The sequence below is a fragment of the Neoarius graeffei genome, chromosome 5, assembly GCF_027579695.1.
Source record: "Neoarius graeffei isolate fNeoGra1 chromosome 5, fNeoGra1.pri, whole genome shotgun sequence".
Lineage (NCBI taxonomy): Eukaryota > Metazoa > Chordata > Actinopteri > Siluriformes > Ariidae > Neoarius > Neoarius graeffei.
The window spans coordinates 20,570,110-20,593,428 of record NC_083573.1 but is presented as its reverse complement, the minus strand read 5'-3'; the positions used below and the strand labels follow the sequence as shown (position 1 = coordinate 20,593,428).

Here is a 23,319-nt window from a genome sequence, read left to right as displayed (position 1 = left end):
TAGAACAATTAATTGAGAAAAAGCTGGAAGACTACCAGAAGAGAATCTCAAAGACTCCTGTTTTAGTGATATGATAGGTCTGTTAGCTGACTGCTGAAATTCTTTGAAGTCCTGAATGCGCTTTGAGCTGTGGTGGAAAAAGTAGAACACATCCACCAGAAGGTCATCTACTTTATCTCTAGCTGCTTTATCCTGTTCTACAGGGTTGCAGGCAAGCTGGGACCTATCCCAGCTGACTACGGGCGAAAGGCGGGGTACACCCTGGACAAGTCGCCAGGTCATCACAAGGCTGACACACAGACAACCATTCACACCTATGGTCAATTTAGAGTCACCAGTTAACCTAACCTGCATGTCTTTGGACTGTGGGGGAAACCGGAGCACCCGGAGGAAACCCACGCGGACACGGGGAGAACATGCAAACTCTGCACAGAAAGGCCCTCGCCGGCCACGGGGCTCGAACCCGGACCTTCTTGCTGTGAGGCGACAGCGCTAACCACTGCACCACCGTGCCGTCCCATATATAGTGCCCTCCACAATTATTGGCACCCCTCGTTAAGATATGTTCTTAGGCTTCTAATAAATTCTTTTTTTTTTTTAAATATAGGACAGCAATGCAAAGAAAGAGGGAAAAATCCAACCTTTAATTAATGTGCATTCATTCAGTGGGGAAAAAAATCCCACATTAAGAAAATTATTTTACATGAAATCATGTGTGCCACAATTATTGGCACCCCTGATGTTAATACTTTTTAAAACTCCTTTTTGCCAACAAGACAGCACTTAATATTCTCCTATAACATTTCACAAGATGGGAGAATACAGAGAGAGGGATATTTGACCATTCCTCTTTGCACAATCTCTCTAAATCATCCAGAGCCCTGGGTTGTCTCTTATGCACTCTCCCCTTCAGCTCACCCCACAGGTTTTCAATTGGGTTGAGGTCTGGGGACTGAGATGGCCATGGGAGGAGCTTGATTTTGTGTCTGGTGAACCATTTTTGTGTAGATTTGGCCACATGTTTAGGGTCATTATCTTGTTGAAAGACCCAGTGACGACCCATCTTCAGCTTTCAGGCAGAGGCCACCAGATTTTGATTTAAAATGTCCTGGTATTTCAGAGTTCATGATGCCATGCACCCTAACAAGATTCCTGGGGCCTTTGGAAGAGAAACAGGCCCACAGCATCACCGATCCTCACCCATACTTCACAGTGGGCATGAGGTGCTTTTCCGCATACTCATTTTTTGTGATGTATTAGAGTGTTTGTTGCCAAAAAGCTCCTATCTTGGTCTCATCTGACCAAAGCACATGGTCTCAGTACCGCTTAGCGAACTCCAGATGTTTACATTTATGCTTGTAAGTGAGAAAAGGCTTTTTTTCGTGCATGCCTCCCAAACAGCTTGTTGGCATGTAGATGGCGCCTGATGGTTGTTATGGAGACTTTGTGACCCCAAGGTGCTACTCTTTGATGCAATTCTCTAACAGTGAGCTTTAGAGAACTTTTTATTTCTCTTACCATCCTCCTCACTGTGTGTGGTGGCAAGATAAACTTGCATCCTTGTCCAGGCTTGTTTGCCACTGTTCCAGTTGTTTTAAACTTCTTGATGTTCTTGATGTCTCTGACTGTAGATATGGGCAGGTGTAGGCGAGTGGCTATTTTCTTGTAGCCATTGCCTGACTTATGAAGGTCAACACACATCTGCCTTACTTGAATGGTGTGTTCTCTTGTCTTTCCCATGTTGAAAAAAGAAAAAAAAAAGAAAGCACAACTCTTATTCATCACACACTTGTGAAATTTCCTCTCTGCATTTAACCCATCTGAAGCAGTGAACACACACATGCGCGCGCGTGCACACATGGGAGCAATGAGCACACACACATGCCCAGAGCAGTGGGCAGCCATGCTAACAGCGCCCGGGGAGCAGTTGGGAATTAGGTGCCTCGCTCAAGGGCACCTCAGCCCAAGGCCGTCCCATATTAACCTAACCTGCATGTCTTTGGATTGTGGGGGAAACCAGAGCACCCGGAGGAAACCCACGCAGACACGGGGAGAACATGCAAACTCCACACAGAAAGGCCCTTGCCAGCCGCCGGGTTCGAACCCAGAACCTTCTTGCTGTGAGGCGACCGTGCTAACCACTACACCACCGTGCCGCCCAGAGTGGATAAGAGAAATGGGCCTCTGTGTCACATCATATTTATACCCCAGGGAAACAGGATGTGATGAGTTACTAAAGGTTCCTAGATACTCTGATCGACTTTATAAACTACAGTAGAAATGACAATGCTTCAATTACAATTATTTTCTAGGAATTATGGGTGCCAATAATTGTGGAACAGGTGATTTTATGAAAAATAGATTATGCTTCTGCAATAAAAATTGAATTTATTTTAAGGCTTTTAACACGTCTTAACCGGGGTGCCAATAATTGTGGAGATCGATCGATCTATCTATCTATCTATCTATCTATCTATCTATCTATCTATCTATCTATCTCAACTTATGAAACATATGTAAAATTCTTGGGACTTTTTTTGCTTGGAGCCTGGTCAAAACAGAATCTTTCCTGCCAATCATGGTGTTGCAATTGTCACTTGCAAACCCAACCATATTGGCCCAGGGGACGTCATTTTCACTGAAAATATGCATTAGTGCTCATTTTGTAATTATAAAAGTTACAAAGGTATTTGTAATATTATACATATTACTACACACTTCCAGTCTAGATTTTTAAACAGGTATACAGATTCAGCAAACTGGCACACTGTTTTACAATTTAAAGAATAAATTCTTACCTCATGAAGCGGTCAACAGTTTCAAATATCGCTGAAGCTTTACCAGAAGCAAGTTCTGGTAAATTCAGCATTCTGGTTTTTACACAGGCATCTTCAAAAATGCATGCCAGAATGACCAAGCGCTTGGTGCCGTTTCTGCCGTTGCTCTCATCTATCATAAGGCTAAACGGCTGCTGGCGCATTTTTTCGACGACAGGATTTGTATAAGCAGGGGCTAAACTTCCTTTGACGACCATGGTAGTCTTCGTTCATTTGCATGCAAAATCCTGGATGAACAACAAATGAATGAAAGGTTAGGTCTACAGGGGCATGCAAAAGTTTGGGCACCCTTGCTGAAAATGTCTGTTATTGTGAATAGTTAAAGGGGAACAGAGGGCAATATATAGAGTAAATATAACAATAAAACACACATTAACGAACCTTATTCAAGACTTACAAAAGTTTTTTGTTCTAAGGTTGGAAAGTTATAGTGTTTTGAAAGTAGCTCGAGCAAACTATTTCCGCAGTTTGAACAGCCCGCCATGATATTAATTTTATCCAATCAGAATGCACGTTCATTTTCTCTGCGTAACACTCATGACGTATGTATGTGCCCAGGTGTGTTGGCTCATTGAGGTTGGGAATAGCACGTGTGAAGTACCTGTTTCTGCCTCTTGCGACGATTTCGCAAGTCCACGGGTGGCGCCTATCTCATTGCAGCAAATAAATTCTGCTGGACTTGTGAGCAACTCCACGTTACATTTTCCGCACGAGCACCACGCTGTGTCACCTGCATGCAGACGCTCTGCCCCACGCTCGCCATGTCCAAGGTCAGCATCAGTCTCATCCAGGCCCGGCGCCGTGGGGGGGCGAAAGGGGGCATCGTCCCCTCGTGGCTACAGCCCTGCCCCCTCAACGGAGACTCAGATCACTTAATTGTTTTCTTAATTGTTATTGTGAGTGTATGTGTGAAATGCTGGCACAGCCGCGCACACACAGACCTGTGATGAGGACAAGGGGAGGGGTCATGCGGGCGGGGGTTTTACATGTAGTCTACACTTACAAGTGCACTGTCTCTGCAATATGCAGTCAGTTTACGGGAGTAGTCTTTCCCCCACCGAATTAAAGGAATTCAATCACAATATTGTGAATCCATTTTCTTTCTTTGTAGGCTAAATTTATCTCCGTTTATGTCGGTGTATGTGTTCATATATGGTCCGCTTTGTGCGCAAATAGCGTAAGAATGTGTCGTTGACGTCACACACCCCCCCCCCCCCCCCATGCAGCGGGGGTGAAAATTCATCACTTCAGAGTGTTTTGTCCCCTACACGCCTAAACTGGGATCACGGATTAAGTGGTTAGCGTTGACTCAGTGCGAGTCAGGAAGGCTATTACTGGTGCAGCCACGGGGTCTGTTGATTTTTTTTTTAAATTATGATTTTGGCCGCCGAGCCAAGTACCTTAGTACTTAGCAATGCACTTGCTTAGTACCTTAGCAAGTGCATTGACGTTTTGTTTTCATGCCGCGGAGCTATTTGTATGTATTTTAAATTTAAAGGACTTGCCTGTAGGTTTGTGTGTGTTGTTTTATGTTTGGCATCTTTCCGGTTGTAACCCGTGTCTGTGAGAAAATTGGAGGGGAGGATTAACAGGTGGGCATGGGTGCTGATAAAGCGCAACTGCCCTGGTAATATGCCACATGATTTTCCCGTACTAAAGCAACCTTCGGGGCCGTGGTTTTGTGGTTGGCGCAGTTAATTGTTTGAAACACGTTGTCAGACCGCCATCACTACTACACACTATATGAAAAATATTTGCCCCCTTGCGATTTCTAATTGCCCCCTTAGTAAACTGTTCCTGGCACCGGGCCTGGTCTCATCCTCGCCGTCATCCGAGCTTTCTTCTCTTATTTCATCACCGGAGTCGAGAGTACCTCTCCTAGGTTCAAACTGGTACCCTTCTAAGCCATAGCCTGCTTGCAGTGTGTCTTGCGGGATCTCTTCGTATGATTCGACAGAGCTGTCGCTTTCACTTGATGCGCCCGACGCCATGATTACACGCTTATCTCCTCTATTTCGGAGAGTTCCGCTAGTGCAGTGGGTAGCTCTGATGTCACGGTCTTTTAAAAATGGCGACTCTTGTGCGGTTTAGCGTATAAAGTATTATATTTACAATTACCAAGATATTTCGTTGTTTTCTAGTATATAAATTTGATAGAATACTTAAGAATACGTTACTTTGTCACATCAGCAACTGTATATATTATATTTGGTACCCCTTTAAGTGAGCAGAAGATGAACTGATCACCAAAAGGCATAAAGGTAAAGACGAGGCATTTCTTTTCAGCGTTTTATGCGAGATTTGTGTATTATTTTTGTTTTGTACAATTGGAGAGTGAAAAAAGAAAAGGAACACCATGCGAAAGTTTGGGCACCATAATACATTTGAGTTCTCAAGTAACTTTTACCAAGGTTCTAGACTTTAATTAGCTTATTGAGCTGTGGCTTGTTCAAATTCTTCGTTAGGAAAGGTCAGATGATGCAGATTTCAAAGCTGTATAAATTCTCTGACTCCTCAAATTTGTCCCTAAAATCAACAGCCATGGGCTCCTCTAAGCAACTCCCTAGCATTCTGAATAATAAAATAATTGATGCTCACAAAGCAGAAGGCTACAAGAACATAGCAAAGTGTTTTTCAGTTAGCTGTTTCTTCAGATCGTAATGTTAAGAAATGGCAGTTAACAGAAACAGTAGTGATCAAGGTGAGGTATAGAATAGAATAGAATAGAAAGCCTTTATTGTCATCACACAGAGTATAATGAAATTCAGAGCTGCTCCATAAAGTGCACACACACATAGAATAAAAAGAAAAGGTATATTCAAAATACAAAAACTACTATTGAACTACTAGTTACTATATACAGACACATTTGTATAGGTCCTGCATGGAGAATACACACAAGACAAAGCACAGTAGATAAAACCTTAAGGTCAAGTAAAGTGGCTGATAGTAGCAGCATCCAGTGGTGTGCAACCATGTGTAACATAATTACAGTTCAAGTATATTGGCATTGTAATAACAGTGTATACCTACACATATACACACACACACACACACACACACACATATATATATATATATATATATATATATATATATATATATATACATACACACACACATATACACACATACATATACATACACACATACATTGAGCTCAAGTATATTGGCATTGTTGGCATAATTGGCATATTGTGCATAATTGGCATTATAATAACAGTATATACATATATATATATATATATACATACATACATATGCATGTGTATGTACATACACACACACAGCTCAAGTATATTGGCATCAATACTCCAGTAGTATAAGTAAAGTGGCTAGTGATAGCAGCATTCAGTGATAAGGTGACATTTGTATTGACAGTGCAAAAAGACATGATGCAATACACACACACACACACACACAAAGTTACCTTTTGAACAGTTCACAAGTAGGCCAGTTCTCAAAGCACCAGTTCCTCAGTGCAGGCTGGAGTTGAGTATGGTGACTGCTTTAGGAAAGAAGCTGTCCCTGAGTCTGTTTGTTCTGGCCGGTATGGACCTGTATCGCCTGCCAGAGGGTAGCAGATTGAACAGATGGAAGCCAGGGTGGGTGATGTCCCTTATGATGTTTTTTGCTCTGTTCAGACATCTAGAGTTGTAGATGTCAGTTAAGGAAGGCAGAGGGCTGCCGATGATCCTTTGTGCAGTGTTGGTCACCCTCTGCAGCCTCTTCCTGTCAGCCACTGTGCAGCTAGAGTGCCACACTGACACTGCGTAGGTCAGCAGACTCTCTATGGTGGAGCGGTAGAAGGTCACCAGCAGGCTTGTGCTCAGTTGCTCCCTCTTGAGCACTCTAAGGTAGTGTAGCCGCTGCTGGGCCTTCTTGACCAGGGCTGACGTGTTGGTTGACCAGGAGAGATCAGCAGAGATGTGGACACCCAGGAATTTGAAGGTCTGCACTCGCTCAACACGCTCACCGTTGATATACAGGGGGGCAGGGGTAGCGCTGTTCCGCCGGAAGTCCAGGATGAGTTCCTTTGTCTTAGAGATGTTCAGTGCTAAGTTGTTGGTTGCACACCACCTCTCCAGGTTCAGGACCTCATCTCTGTAGGCCTCCTCGTTCCCCCCTGTTATCATCCCCACCACTGTTGTGTCGTCAGCGAATTTGACGATGATGTTCTCTGGGTGGGTTGCACTGCAGTCGTATGTGTAGAGCGAGTACAGGAGTGGGCTCAGCACGCAGCCCTGCGGTGAGCCAGTGCTGAGGGTGCGGGCAGATGAAAGGTGGCGGCCCAGCTTCACCTGTTGTGGTCGGTTGATTAGAAAGTCTTTGATCCAGGAGCAGGTGGATGATGGGAGCCCGAGGCTGGTTAGCTTGGGGATCAGGATGTCCGGTATTATGGTGTTGAAAGCTGAGCTGTAGTCGATGAAGAGCATTCTGACATAGCGTCCTTGTCTCTCCAGATGGCTCAGCACAGAGTGGAGAGCAGTGGCTATTGCATCCTCAGTCGATCTGTTAGGCCTGTATGCAAACTGGTGGGGGTCCAGGGTGGGGGGGAGACAGGTTTTTATGTGGTGCAAGATCAGTTTCTCAAAGCACTTCGTTATGACGGGGGTGAGTGCTACGGGGCGGTAGTCGTTGAGGCTGGCTGTGGGTGACTTTTTGGGGACCGGGATGATGGTGGCAGACTTCAAACAGGTCGGGACGATGGCTTGTTCCAGTGACCTGTTGAAGATGTCCGTGAAGACCTGTGCAAGTTGGTCAGCACAGGCCTTGAGCACCTTCCCTGGTACGCCATCTGGGCCAGTTGCCTTCCTGGGGTTTATGGCCCGGAGCACCCGTCTCACATCCTTAGGCTCGACCTTCAGAATGAGCGGGGGAGTGCCAGTGATTGCTGTCGGTTGAAGTGGGGGTTGGGGTGGAGTGCTGGGGGGAGGTGTGAGCTGTAGTGGCAGCTGGGGAGATGGTCCGGGGGGTGGTTTGGCTGTGTGCTGCGCCTGAGCTTCAAAGCGGGCGAAGAAGCTGTTCAGCTCCTCCGCAAGTGCCGCATCTGAGTCCCCGGCTGACACAGCACAGCCCCTGTAGTTTGTTATTGCCTGAATGCCCTGCCACAGCTGCCTGGGGCTTGTCAGCTGCTCCTCAATCCTTCTCCTGTGGTCCGCTTTGGCTGCGCTGATGCCTTTCTTCAGGTCGGCCCGAGTCCTACTGTATAGCGCTCGGTCGCCGGATCTGAAGGCTGCATCCCGGGCACGTAGGAGTGCACGGACCTGGCCGGTCATCCATGGTTTCTCATTCGGGAACACCTGAATGGTCTTTACCACGGTGACCGTGTCAATGCAGTGCTTGATGTAAGCCAGCACTGCATCCGTGTATGTGGCCAGGTCCTCGTGATGGAAAACTTCCCACTGTGTTCGTTCAAAGCAGTCCTGGAGTCGGGGGAGGGCGTCGTCAGGCCAGGTGGTAATTTTCCGTCTTTGTGGCTTTGATTGCCGGCTGAGAGGGGTGTATGCGGGGGGTAGGAACAGGGAGAGATGGTCAGACTGACCGAGGTGGGGGAGGGGAATAGCTCTGTAGGCATGTTTAAGGTTGGAATAAACATGGTCCAGATTATTTACTCCCCTCGTTGCACACTTAACATGTTGGTAAAATTTAGGCAACACCGTTTTGAGGTTTGCCTTATTGAAGTCTCCTGCAATGATGTGCGCGCCGTTTGGGTAGGCTCGCTGGTGGTTGTTAATGTTGTTTGCGAGCAGAGAGAGAGCGGTTTTGACGTTAGCGTCCGGTGGTATGTAGACTGCAGTGATGATAACAGCTGCTAGCTCCCTCGGCAGAAAGAAGGGTCTGCATCTTACGGACATGAACTCTAGGTCAGGAGAACAATGCTTGTCTAAGACTGTACTGTTGTTGCACCAACCTTCATTCACGTAAACACAGAGCCCCCCTCCTCTGTTTTTCCCGGAGTCGCTATTCCTGTCCCATCTGTGTAGCGTGCGGCCTGCTAGCTGCACCGAAGCGTCGGGGATTAGCGGTTGTAGCCATGTCTCCGTTATAATGATTGCACAGCATTCACGAATGTAGCGGTTACCAGCAAGCTGTAGTTCCAAGTCGTCCGTTTTGTGTACCAGGGATCTAGCATTGGAAAGATAGAGGCTTGGTAGCGGAGGTTTGAGTGGCTGTTTCCTGAGCTTGTTCAGCAGGCCCGCTCTGCAGCCCCGTTTTTGCTTCCTCTCACGTCTCCGCCTTCTTCCTCTTCCAGACCCGATAACAATCCACGGAGACCCCGGTGCTCTCGCTATCTCCTCCGGAATGTTGTGAGCGCGATGAAAGTCGTTTGAAATGATCATTTCTTGCCGAATGCCTATGTCTATCAGATCCATATGGGTGTATCTTGTGTTGAAGTCCGTAGGTGACGCGAAACAAACAGTTATAACACACAAAAAATACAAAAACGTGCACTTGAAAGGAGAGCTGTAAGCCGCTGCGTCCTGACGCGCCGCCATCTTAACATGAAGAAAACTTTCTGAAAGAACTGCTCATTGGATTACTAGAAAGGCAAATAAAAACCGTTGTTTGACTGCAAAAGACCTTCGGAAAGATTTAGCAGACCCTGGAGTGGTGGTGCATTGTTCTACTATGCAACGACACCTGAACAAATATGACCTTCATGGGAGAGTCATTAGAAGAAAACCTTTCCTGTGTCCGAGCCACAAAATTCAATGTCAAGTTTGCAAATGAACATCTAAGCAAGCCTGATGCATTTTGGAAACAAGTCCTGTGGACTGATAAAATCAAAATAGAACTTTTTGGCCACAATGTGCAAAGGTATGTTTGGAGAAAAAAGGGTGCCAAATTCCAGGAAAAGAACACCTCTCCAACTCTGAAGCATGGGTGTGGATCGATCATGCTTTGGGGTTGTGTTGCAGCCAGTGGCGCAGGGCACATTTCATTGGTCGAGGGAAGCATGGATTCAAATAAATACCAGCAAACTCTGGAAGCAAACATCACACCATCTGTAAAAAAGTTGAATTTAAAAAGAGGATGGGTCCAACAATAAAATGATCCAAAACACACCTCAAAATCTACAATGGAATACCTCAAGAGGTACAAGCTGAAGGTTTCGCCATGGCCTTCACAGTCCCCTGATCTAAACATCATTTGAAAATCTGTGGATAGATCTCAAAAGAGCAGTGCATGCAAGACAGCCCAAGAAACTTGCAGAACTGGCAGCCTTTTGCAAGGACGAATGCGCGAAAATCCCCCAAGTAAGAATTGAAAGATTATTAGCTGGCTACAAAAAGCATTTACAAGCTGTGATACTTGCCAAAGGGGGTGTTACTAAGTACTGACCATGCCAGGTGCCCAAACTTTTTTTTTTTTTTAGGTCCTTTTCATTTTTTGGTATTTTACACCTGTAAATGATGGAAATAAAAATGTAATCTTGTGGAAAATATTAAAGAAATGTGTCATCTTTACCATTATGCCTTTTGGTGATCAGTTCATCTTCTGCTCACTTAACTATTCACAGTAACAGACATTTTCAGCAAGGGTGCCCAAACTTTTGCATGCCACTGTACGTACATAACTGGCAAGTACAGATTATTTTCCTGGTCAATAAAAGAAAATCAGAGCACGGCAAACATTTAGATGGTGTTAAATTACTTCCATCCCCTATTACACATTTAAGAGACAGGTTACCAATGGTCATTACCACCATTACTCTTCATTCAATACTTTTCCAGTTTACCATCGGTCGATGGTAGTAACGGATATTGGTCATCTGTGTCTATATATCCTCCTGGGAACCAAGAAAAAAAAAGTGTCTCCCAATTTCTCTTTTGTTGTAATTTCCTTACTAGGTAGGGTTAAAAAAAACAACTTACAATTTAGATTTAAAAAAAAAAGGATGCACTCTTTACAAGACACCAGGATTCAAGTGAACAGCCTGAAAGAGTAAGAGGGTGTGCACGTAAAACAAATGTCAACTACAGAGGACACAAGTCCTCTGGGTTGGTTCTCAGGAGGATAAAATGCCTATCAGCAATTAAAATGTTTAGGGAAGCGAAATCGCTGGGTAACTACAGTTGCTGTTGTATAAACGGTGCCTCCCAGTATCACCTCCCTAAATTTATCATGATAATAGAGGAAGCTTTCCTACAAGCAAACAGTAAAAATAAAAAATAAAAAAAATTCAAAACAAAACACATACTTGCCTGTGCGTTCTTTGAATCGGGAAACATTTTTTTCGCTAGCGCCGAAAAATGGTCAGCCACAGTCGAGGGGATGTTGTGTTCCACGAGAAATTGGCAGAACATAACTTCTGCAGCTGTCACAGAAGTCTGGGCAGTCCGAGCCGATGGACTTGCGCCAAAATGCTGCTCCATAGACTTGAAGGTCCTGCATTTAACAATGCAGTCTTTATGTGCCTTGGTTTGGAAATGCAATTTCAGGTCATAAAAACCTGAAGCTGCCACTTTAACGTGCTTTCTGCATGGAACACAGAGCGAATATTGGGGGCCATTCGAAGACGCCTGGATACATCCTCGGTATTCTCCATCCAGAGTTTCCCATTCCTTCAGATGTTTTTCAGTTCCAGCATGTTTTCTCTTTGCCATTGCATTTCCAGATGCCATTTTTAAAAGATAAAACTTGTCAAATTTGATGTGCACACAAGGACTGCTCAACCACAAATGACCGAGAAAACCACGTGCAACTAGAAAACCACAAGTCGAAAATAGTTCTGTTTCAGTGGGCATGCGTGTTTGGAAAAAATAAATGGGGGATGCTAAGAATTTTGTCTGAGTAACAGAAAATCTCGGATGATGCAAAACATAATTTTCCTCTATGAAAATCAGTGTACACCATATTAGCCAAAAAAACTGCATTTTCCCATACAAAATATGGGGAAACCGTATAAGTTGACGTAGGCATCCCAACTTTTTCTGATATGGGGTTGTCCATGTTCTTGGTATTCATTTTCTGCTGTAGATATAGAACGTCAATACCTTTTCGCTTCACCAGCAGAAAATTCCTCTACATATTCTTATTTGGTCTCAATGAGTAGGTGAGATGGTGAACAAGGGCAGCAAAAACAGCTTGCAATCATTGCAGTGTTCCTAAATACACAATTCCTGAAAACGTCTGTAATTGAGTGGTCACTCATTTCCTACCAATGTGCTTGTGGGGGAGGGGGTTTGTTCTATTCATCAGGATGAGCGTGAGGTAGCATGTACTGCTGTGTTTGAAATTTTGACTACTCCAAACTTAAATGCCTTAAAAAAAAAAAAGACTTGAAATGACTGGACAGTTTAAACATCTGCTGTTTGATGAAATGGCTTTGACAAACCTAGAAAAGCTATCAGTGTGTGTATGGGATGAAGTATAGAGGGAAGCAGGACGTTTGCTTGTGATGATCTGTCAGTTCACGATAATATTAAATCAGGTTAAATAATTCTGGCCGTATGATGGTACAGTGGAAAGAATTGCTTTCAAAAACTTTTTAGTTCTCCAGTGTCCCTGTTTCATACCTGAGCCTGGGTTACTGCCTGTGTGGTATTTCTGTTCATGTTCTCTCCACGTCCCTGTCTTCAAAGTTATTAGTTTTTCCTCCCATCTCGCGACTCTAAATTCCCCATAGGGATGAACGAGTTTGTATGTCAATGTGTGCTTGCAGTGGACTGCTGTCCCGTCAAGGATGTTTTCCTACCTTGTGCCCAGTGTTTCCAGGATAGGCTCTGGAGCTACCTCAACCCTCCCTGACCAGGAAAAACCTGCTGGGATGGATGGATTGATTTTCATTTAAACTTGGATAATATAGAGACAAGAGTATTTGATAGTTCCAGATTAAAAATTTTAAAATGCTCAGTATTTAATGACCAAGTTTATCCTTTTTCACTTTTGGACATAACCATATTTTAAAATGCTGTAATTTTTATTGTGATTGAGATGTGTGTAACAGACATGCATACATTTCATTTCAGGAGAAAAAAAAAAAAAAGTAAATTTTTACCATATGAAGGGTTTCACACTGTGGATCAGTTGCTTTGTATAGTCTTCTAAATGTACAGTGTATGCCAAAAGTAGGTGGATATCTGACTATCACGGTTGTGCAGTGGCTTCACTGTCTGCTCACAGCAAGAAGGTTCCTGGTTCAAACCTCATGGCCGACGGGGAAGTTCTGTGTGGAGTTTGCATGTTCTCCCCGTGTCTGTGTGGGTTTCCTCCACAGTTCAAAGGCTTGCAGATTAGGTAAATAATACCCAGCAGGGGTTGCACAAGCCAGTGCATACTTGGTGATTGTCCCAAGCCCAGATAGACTGGGGAGGGTTGTGTCAGGAAGGGCATCTGGTGCAAAACCAATGCCAAATCCCACCCATATGTGTGCCTTCCTGAAACTCCTTGCCCCAGAGTTTATAGACAGAATTGTAACTTTTGAGATTTGCCTTCACTGGAACCTAAGAGGCCTAACCCAAAACTGTTCCAGCATGGGAAAGCCCCTGTGCACAAAGCCCATAAAGACATGGTGTGCCAAGGTAGGTTTGGAAGAATTCCAGTGGCCTGCACAAAGCCCTGACCTCAATCCCATTGACCCCTTTTTTTTTTTTTTAAACAATGAATTGGAATGCTGACTGCACACAACCCCCCTCCCCCCACCCCCTTGTCCATCATCATTACCTGACCTCACTAATCCTCTTGTGGTTGAGTGGGCATAAATCCACACTGCAACTTTTCAAAATCTAGTGAAAAGCCTTCTCAGATGAGTTAAGGTTATAACAGCACAGGGGGACTAAATTTGGAATGGGATGTTCAAACAGCACATGGGAGTGACTGGTCTTGAATAGAAGTTTGGTGTACTTTCCTGCAAAATATAAACCTTTTTATAGACCAGTTTTATCTAGTCTCATTTAGCTTAATGTTTGTGACAGCAATTATAAAAAAGGAAGCTTTAAGTGTAATTGATAATCAGATTATTAGACAGACAGAAATATGTTGCCATATATTTGCATTATATTGCATTTGTTATACATTTGCATTATATTATTGTCAACTATTCAAGCTGAAAAATACACAAGGAAAAAAGTCGTCTTCTTTCGGTTGCTCCTGTTAGGGGTCGCCACAGCAGATCATGATGTGCATATTTGATCTGGGGGAGGAGACATGCAAACTCCATACAGAAAGGCCCCTGTTGGTTGTGAGGTTCGAACCCGGAACCTTCTTACTATGAGGTGATGGTGGTAACCATTGCACCACTGTTATACATTTGCATTATATTATTGTCGAAACTGCCAAACCTAGTGACTGTGTTCTTTTTAAAATTTTACTAAAGTTGTTTCCATCTACAGGAGCAAGCAGTGGACTCCAAGACCAGATTGCTCATGTACAAAATGGTAAATGCAGGAATCCTGGAGAACATTAATGGATGCATCAGCACAGGGAAAGAGTCTGTGGTGTTTCATGCTGATGGAGGGAGGTGAGTGCAGAGTCTGTGAAGGTCTTGTGCCCAGGTTGTGAGCAGAGGTTCCCAAACTAGATAAACAAGAGAAACCTTGTTTTTTTAATTTATTTTTTATTTTTTTCCCCCATTACATGGCATTGAGCAGATGCTCTTATCCAGAGTGACGTACAAGGAGTGCAAAAGTCAGGTACACAAAGTGCTGAACTTCTAGCCAAGAAAGTTCGAGTGCCAACTGAACAAGTGACAGCAATACCTAGTGTAATATGTTGTTTAAGTTCCAATATTCAAACAACCAAGGAAACAAACCAACCATATAAAGTACAACTAAATAGAGAACTTAAAATGGCTAACCCCAAGCTAGACAGTACGCAGCCTGGGTTGGTCTAGACTGAAACGCAGTTACACAGTGGGCAGGAAAGAAGGGGAGAGGTGCAGCCTGAAGAGGTGAGTCCTCAGTTAGCACTTGAAGGTGGTCAGGGAGTTGGCAGTTCTGACCTCAGTGGGAAGGTCATTCCACCAACGGGGAACCAGGAAAGACCGCAGTCTTGAGTGGGCTGGAGAGGAGGAGGGGCCAGGCAATCAGTAGTAGTGGAGCATAGGGATCTGGCTGGCCTGTAGGGGTGGCTCAGACTCTGGAAGTATGCTGGCCCTAACCCCTTGAGAGCTTGGTTAGCTAGCACCAATGTCTTAAAATGGATGTGAGCTGTGATAGGTAGCCATTGCAGGTCAGCAAGCAGAGGGCTGACATGGGAAGAATGAAAGAGATTGTAGACCATGTGAGCTGCAGTGGTCTGGATGAGCTGCAGGGGTCTGATGGCAGAAGCTAGAAGGCCAGCAAGGAGAGATTTGCAGTAGTCCAAGTGGGAGAGGATCAGTGCTTGGACCAGGAGCTGAGTAGAGTAGATGGTAAGAAAAATGCGGATCCTTCGGCTGTTGTAGAGGAGGAATCTACATGTCCAGGTCATTACAGCAATGTTTGCTGAGGAGGAGTGTTTGTTATCGAACACGACACCTAGGTTATTCGCACTAGGTGAAGGACACCTAAAGATGTCCCCCAGGGAGAAGATGATGTCCCCCAGGGAGAAGATGATGTCCAGGGGTGGAGAGGATGGAGCAGGAATGTAGATCACCTCTGTCTTACTTGGGTTGAGCTTCAGGTGATGGTTTTCCATCCAGCTCTGGATGTCATGTAGGCTAGCAGAGATCTGTGTGTCAAAAGGAGGAAAAGAGAAACAATTGGGTGTCCTTAGCATAGCAGTGGTAGGTTTATCACCTCCCTTGTCAGAGATAGTTGGGCTGAGAGACTGGATGTAGAAGGAGAAGTGTACCAAGGACTGAACCTTGAGGGACACCAATGGTAAATGGGTGTGGTGCAGATACAGCACCAGACCAAGTAACCTGGAAGGAGCGATAAGAGAGGTAGGACTTGAACCAGTCTAGGGCTGTCCCACAGATCCCTAGAGCTGATGAGGATGACTGGAGGATGGGCTGATCAACAGTGTCCAATACAGCAGAAAGAGCTAAGAGAATCAGGACAGAGGTGGGAGGTGGCCCATGCTGCATGAAGTGCCTCGCTGACTGAGAGAAGCGCAGTCTTGGTTGAGTGTCCGGCTTGGAAATCGGACTGGTGAGGATCCAGGAGGTTGTTCTGGGAGAGAAAAGAGGAGAGTTGGTTAGCAACAGTACGTTCAAGTGTCTTCAACAGGAAGGGGAGAAGAGAAATGGGGCAGTAGTTCTGGATGACCAAAAGGTCTAAGGTGGGTTTTTTTTTAAGCAGAAGAGTGATGTGGGCCTGTTTGAAGCTGGAGGGAAAGAATCCAGAAGACAAGCAGGAGTTGACAAGGGAAGTGATAAATGGGAGGATGTCAGCAGTGATGGTCTGGAGGAGAGATGAGGGGATAGGGTCAAGGGCACAGGTGGTTGGACGGTGTGAGAGCAGATGCTGGGAGACCTCTGAAGTGGAAAGAGGGGGAAAAAGCAGAGAGCAAGGGGGAAGACACAGGGTGGCTGGGGAGGGGGTAGGATGAGGAGACAGGTGCGGCAAAGGAGTTGTGGATGGCTATGATCTTTTACTCAAAAAAGGCCGCCAAGTTCTCTGCAGTAATGGAGGACTGAGGTACAGCTGGTGGAGAGTTAAAGATGGAAGAGAACAGTTGATGAGGGTTGGAGATGGAGGTATGAATTTTGGAGTGATAAAACTTGATTTTGGCCAATTTGAGTGAGGCTGTGAATTTGGTAAGGAGGGATTGGTAGCGGGACAGGTTGGCAGGGGCCCTGGATTTTCTCCACTCCCTCTCTGCTACACGTAGACCAATTCTGTAGGAGTGAAGTGTTTTGGACATCCAGGGACTAGGAGGGGAAGATGTTGCTAGCCTGGAGACAAGAGGAGATAATGTGCCCAGTGAAGAGAAGAGCAGGGAGGATGTAGCAGATTCAGTGGGGAGATGCAAAAGATTCAAATGGGGGAGGGAGATAAGAGAGGAGGGAGCAGAGGTTGTGATGGACTGTAACAGTGGGGGTGGGGGGGATGATGGGTGGAGAGGAAGAGGGGAGGGAGAATGAAATGTAGTGGTGATCAGACAGATGGAGAGGGGTTAACTGGGATCTCAGGCAAGACCGTTTCTGAGGAAGACCAGGTTGAGAAGGTTGCCAGCTTTATGGGTTGGAGAGTGCAGCAAGGAGAGATCAAAAGGGGTGGAGTAAGGGAAGGAAGGCAGTAGAGTGGGAGGCTTCTAGGTGGAGGTTCCAGTCATTTTATTTTCCAAATTAAAGTGATATTGACACGAACAGGTCTCCTGTCATTTTATAGATTTTAACACAAACTTTCAATTTTCGATGTAATTGCAAGGTGTGGAGATGAAAACGCAACAAAATAAAACATTTAAACATCTTGTCACAAAGCAGTGCCTGGAATTCCCTTCCCTTCCACTGAGAATGGCCCAAACCAGAAGTGACGTAGATCGGTGAACCTCTGCCTGGAAGATGTGCTGACAGAACATGTTTTCATGACAGATCATAAGCTATGAGCTGTGTCCGAAATCACGCACTCATTCACTACTCCTTACTCACTATCTAGGGAATTCTACATAGAGGGCTATATATGGCCCTTTTCCACTACCCTTTTTCAGCTCACTTCAGCTCGCTTCAGCTCACTTCAGCCCGACACGGCTCGCGTTTCGACTACCAAAAACCAGCACGACTCAGCTCGCTTCAGCCCTGCTTAGCCCCTAAAACTCGCACGGTTTTGGAGTGGGGCTGAAGCGAGCCAAACCATGCCGAGTGAGGCTGGGGGCGTGAGCAGACACTCCCCTGTGCACTGATTGGTGAGGAGGAGTGTCCTCACATGCCCACACACGCCCCGTGAGCACGCTGGGATCTGTAAACACTGCAAACCCGGAAGAAGGAGAATTACGAATTACGAGAATTTCTGAAGCCTTATGCGCCTCGCCTCATCTATACGCTCTTGCCAGTATCTGTTGGCGTTGTCTGTGACAACAAGCCACAGCAGCAAGACCAGCAACACTAACAACTCCATGTCCTCCATGTTTATTGTTTACTATTCGGGTCGTGAGACTACCGCTTAAAAGATCACTGAATCAGTGACATACAGAGCATCGTGGACGAGTTCACAGAGCGCAAGGCTCGTCGTATGCCCTTCAAATAATGCGCGCAGTAGGCTATTGATGTTTTATTATGAGCCATGTACAGTATGTCGCCTAATGTTTTTTTGTTTCTGAGTTACATGTTCGTTTGAAGGACTTAATGTACAAAATAACATAGTTGCACCCCGTAGTGTTGAAATTGGTAAACACAGTGCATTCAGTGAGGTTTGCACCGCCCTCCTTTTATTTCTGACTCTTCCTGTCACCGTTGCAACCTCTGAGCGCTCATTCGTATGCCCTTCAAATAATGTGCGCAGTATAGGCTATTGATGTTTTATTATGAGCCATGTACAGTATCCTAATATTTTTTGTTTCTGAGTTACATGTTCGTTTGAAGGACTTGATGTACTAAATAACATAGTTGCACCTGGTAGTGTTGAAATTGGTAAACACCGCAGTTGCGGACATTTTGTAGCCTAAAATGATGTTATGATACGCTTTAATAAAGGGCCCGGTCATTTGCCCCGCCCCCGGCCCGGTTCTGACTTGTTCCGCCACTGTCACTGATGTCACTGTTTGCGCTGCTTAACAACATCACGTGACGTCCACCCACTTTCGCTAACTCCACCCAATGTGTCCAGCCAGCACGGTTCAGCGCGGTTGTAGTCGAAATGCAACTCCAACAGCCCCGCTCAGCTCGACTCAGCACGGCACAGCTCAGCCGCATTTGTAGTGGAAAAGCGGCAATAGTGAGCTCCCTGGTAAAGTGAAAAAACACTTTCGGACACTACTCTGCCACGCCGTTATTTGTCGTTACTGTTGCACAATTAAAATGTGCCAGAGCAGTCGGCTGGTGGGTTTTCAAAATAATAAATACATGCATGTATTTTTGTGATGCATATCATACGAGCATATTTCCCACATTAATAAATATAAAGTACTTTGTGTCTGCTGCATCTTTCAGTTCTCTTAAATCAAGGCTGAATACTTTCTTCTTTGCTACTGCCTTTTTGTTAAATCAAATTTGAGGCTTTTGATTAATTCCTCTCTCTGCACTGTAACTTTTATTCTCGTATTTTATGTCTTATGTCTATTTTAGCTTATTTTCTGTTCTCTTACTACTTTTAATTTAATATTCTCTCGTTGCTGCACCGATTGCTCCTCTCTGTTGTCTGCCATTTTTCTTTCAGTGTGACTGCAATGCACGATGGTATATATTGTTTGGTTAGTGACCATTGGTTGTACACTACTTTTCACGATGCATTATGGGATACTAGGAGTCCACTATATAGAGTGTAATAATTCTCATTGTACATTCAGGCAGCACTACAAAATTCGAACTCACTATATAGTCAATTATATAGTGAGCAGTGAATGATTTCGGACGCAGTGCATGTCTTCTATGATGGGGATGAAGAGAAGTTAGTTGGGGAAGAGGAGGTTGGAGAGGAGGAGGCAGAGGAGAAGAGGGAGAATGTAGTGCTCGGGATAGAGCCCTACCAGTTTGAGCTGTACCAGGACTGTTACATTGACAACCACAAATGAGGTAAGTGACTGCCACTCAGGTCTCGGCAAGCTGACAAGTGGACATGGTGGAGGAATGATTGTAACAGACCACCTGTTTTTGTTTACATTACATTAATAATTACCAATACCAGCTGTTGTTAGAATCTTTGTATGATGTAATTGTTCGTATGATGGTCATTCCTGTCAACAAGTTATAACTCAGGCCAAGATAAAATAATTGTTTTAGTTCCAATTCAGCAATTGCCTACTGAATACCAGCCTCCCAAAAGCACAGTGTGGCACAGAGATATGTTGCTTAGTGTAGACAATTGTAGTGGAAAGTAGTCACTAGACTGCAGCCAGTGTGCCAAAACAGTGCTAGTGTAGATCTACTCAACTTGAAGGCTAAAATAAAATATTTTCCCAGCTACCTAAGAGTATCTACCCACTATTCAAGCCTGTATTTGTCATTGTTTTCAAGCATTTTCAACACTCTGGCGTAAGGGAGTATGTGTACACTAGAGTGCACCATCTGTCAGCCAGATTGCTTTATTTTCACGGAGTCATAGAGAAGAGTGAATTTATTTAAGTGTTAGTTTAAAACCTTTTCAGTATTGTAAAGTACCACAAAGGAATACTGCATTAACACCATAATATTTCTAAATAAAGTGCCATGTTATTATGTGACTGGGCTTGTCTGTATTCCTTTGGTAGTGATGGAAAATGATGTTTAAAAGTCCTGGCTTCAGACACTGCATGCACTTCCAGTTTCTGGAAATTCCCCGATCTACGTCACAACAAGGCACCTCAGTTCCTGTCTGCTCGATCATGCTGCTTTGGTGTTGGGCCATTCCCCCACCCCCCCACCCCACACACACACTTTATCAAAGGCTTATTATCTGCAATTACATTGTGGGTGAAAGTTATAGTTATCTTTATTTTCATGGAGTCATAGGGAAGAGTGAATTTATTTAGGTGTCTGTATTACTTTAATATAAGAAATATTGAAGATGGACTTTTGTATGCTAACATTTTGAAATGTTTCTGTGCTACATAATTTTAATAGGGTATATCATTTTATTTATTCCCACCACCACCACCACTATTGACACTACACTAGTGTAGTTCAAGTAAAATGGACAAATTTCCCTGTCTATCTACCTCCATTAAACAAACTAGTGTTGTCTCGAATCACATACTTGTTTACTTTTCTAGACTGTTAGAGTACTAACACCTAACCAGTTTTCATATTAAAAAACCTTTTCATATGGCCTTTAAACCTAGCAAATTTTATTTACCTACCAAGAGCCATAGATTAACATTTTAAGTACTTTTTAAATATAAATGGTTTTCAACTCTCAGGTGCAGCCCAGACATTTATCACAATGGTAGCAGAAAAATTTTTAAGAGTGTGTGTTAATATTGCTGTGCATAAAATCACTAAACATGTTGCAAATTGACTTGGAAACCTAACAGACAGGGACGTTTTGCTTCTGATGTACCATCTACTCAGTGTCACTTTTTAAATCTTCTGGTTAACTCCATAAATATTTGGAAGACATTTATTTTAGCTATCTAGTATATTGGGGTGGAAATTAATGAATATGACCTCAAAGGGCAGATTGCTTTCAAGAGTATGTCCAACTTTTTATATGTGGTCCTTCTCTTTTTAAGAGAACGTAATTGAATAATTGGCTGTTCCATGTGTGTGGTGTTCCCTCATAATTTCGCTTATAAATAAGCAGATAAAAGGTCTAGAATTCAAGTATGGTATTGGCATTTGGAATATGTTGCTGTTAAAGGGAAACTCCAGGATTTTTAATCTGGCCTCCATCTTCCCACCTCTTTGGGTCCAGATATTTACTAGGGGCAAAAACTGGTTTGAATTTCCATTGAACCAATTGAAATTGGTCCAGTATAATTAAACACTATAACCAGCAACCACAAAATGGCTATACAATGTAATTCTACTGGGTAACACCCCCTCCCCCCCAAATGTCTGACAACATGGAAAGGCTTCCTTTTGTATTTTGTCATTGAAAACAATTTGTCATGAATGTCAACATTAAGCTCATTTATTCCAGAACTTCGCAAAATATCAGTTTTGCCAAATGGCTCTAATGATTAATTTGAGTGCAATTTTTTTTTTTAAATTTGAGCATTTAAAAACATCAGACACCAGTTCTGATTTGCTTGTAAATGTTCAAAAGAAAATTTAATCTGATTTTAATTTTTTTAATACATTGAAAAATAGTTATAATTTTGTAATGTTGCTTTAAATAATCTCTTAGCTTTGAGAAGATGGTAATTCCAGAGGAGTGTGTCCTCAAGGTCTTCAAGACTACATTGAATGAATTCAAGAACCGGGACAAATACATTAAGGATGATTACCGTTTTAAAGACCGTTTCAGTAAGCTGAATCCTCGTAAGATCATCCATCTGTGGGCTGAAAAGGAGATGCACAACCTGACCAGGTAAGATTCCAGCACCCTTGTACACAAGTGTGCAGTTTTCTACTATTCCTATTCTTGAGTATTATCTGCTGCTATCATTAGGTTTAAGACTGTTGTTCAATATTACATGTTAAATTTATAGTACTACAGTCAGGTCCATACACAAGTATGGACATTAGAAGTGTTTGGTTATTTTAGCTGTCTACCATAGTATATTGGAGTTGAAATGAAATAATAGATGTGCAGACTTTCAGCTTTAATTTAAAGCTGTTTACATCCAGGGTGCTGTAGGAATTACAGCACCTTTTTATATGCAGTCTCCCTTTTTAAGTGACCAAAAGTAATTGGACAAACTAGCATAATCATACAGTTGCAGTCAGAAGTGTACATGAATGTCATAGTTCAATGATTTCTTTGAACTGCCATGAATGGGGGAAACTGCTGAGGAATCCAGTGTCCCTGTCTACAGTCAAGTGAGTTTTACATCACTGTAGGCTAAGAGGCTGCCATCGAAGAAAGAAGCCCCTGCTCTAAAATCAACACCTTCGGGCTTGACTGGAGTTTGCAGCTCGCCATGTACACAAAGAAAATGCCTTCTGGAAGCAGGTTTTATGGTCAGTTGAGACAAAGATTGAGTTGTTTGGCCACAGTGACCAATGTAAAGAGGAACACTGTACCAACTGTTAAACATGGTGGTGGTAGCATCATGCTCTGGGGCTGTTTTGCTGCCAGTGGAACTTGTGCATTCCACAAAGTGAATGGAATAGATAGATGGATAGATTAGTTTATTAAAAAACTCACATAGCAGTCACATGACTGAATTGCATTACAGATGTACACAATTGAAAATACATATATAAATATACATACAACAAATTTATAAATACATTTGAATAATTTATGAAATTTAGAAAATAGTTTGATTAACTGAAATTTCTATAAGATGTTCTCTATTATGAAAACTGCATTGCACACACAGCAGGTATAAAGGTGTTTCTATGCCTGTCTGTTTTAAACCGCGGCAAGCAGAAGTTCCTATTTCATCTTAAATTTGAAAAATAGTTTAACTAAAATTTCTGTAAGATGTTCTCTATTACGGGGCGGCACGGTGGTGTAGTGGTTAGCGCTGTCGCCTCACAGCAAGAAGGTCCTGGGTTCGAGCCCCAGGGCCGGCGAGGGCCTTTCTGTGTGGAGTTTGCATGTTCTCCCCGTGTCCGCGTGGGTTTCCTCCGGGTGCTCCGGTTTCCCCCACAGTCCAAAGACATGCAGGTTAGGTTAACTGGTGACTCTAAATTGACCGTAGGTGTGAATGTGAGTGTGAATGGTTGTCTGTGTCTATGTGTCAGCCCTGTGATGACCTGGCGACTTGTCCAGGGTGTACCCCGCCTTTCGCCCGTAGTCAGCTGGGATAGGCTCCAGCTTGCCTGCGACCCTGTAGAAGGATAAAGCGGCTAGAGATAATGAGATGA

General features: G+C 43.8%; 1 protein-coding gene across 1 annotated transcript in view; it reads left to right on the top strand.

Moving 5' to 3' along the window:
- riok3 (RIO kinase 3 (yeast)) overlaps positions 1 to 23,319 on the top strand; it is a 149,491-nt gene that overhangs the window by 70,944 nt on the left and 55,228 nt on the right. The window contains exons 7-8 of the mRNA XM_060921405.1: positions 14,177 to 14,304; positions 21,689 to 21,871. Coding sequence (XP_060777388.1) covers positions 14,177 to 14,304; positions 21,689 to 21,871 — 311 coding nt within the window. The remainder of the gene's footprint in view (positions 1 to 14,176; positions 14,305 to 21,688; positions 21,872 to 23,319) is intronic.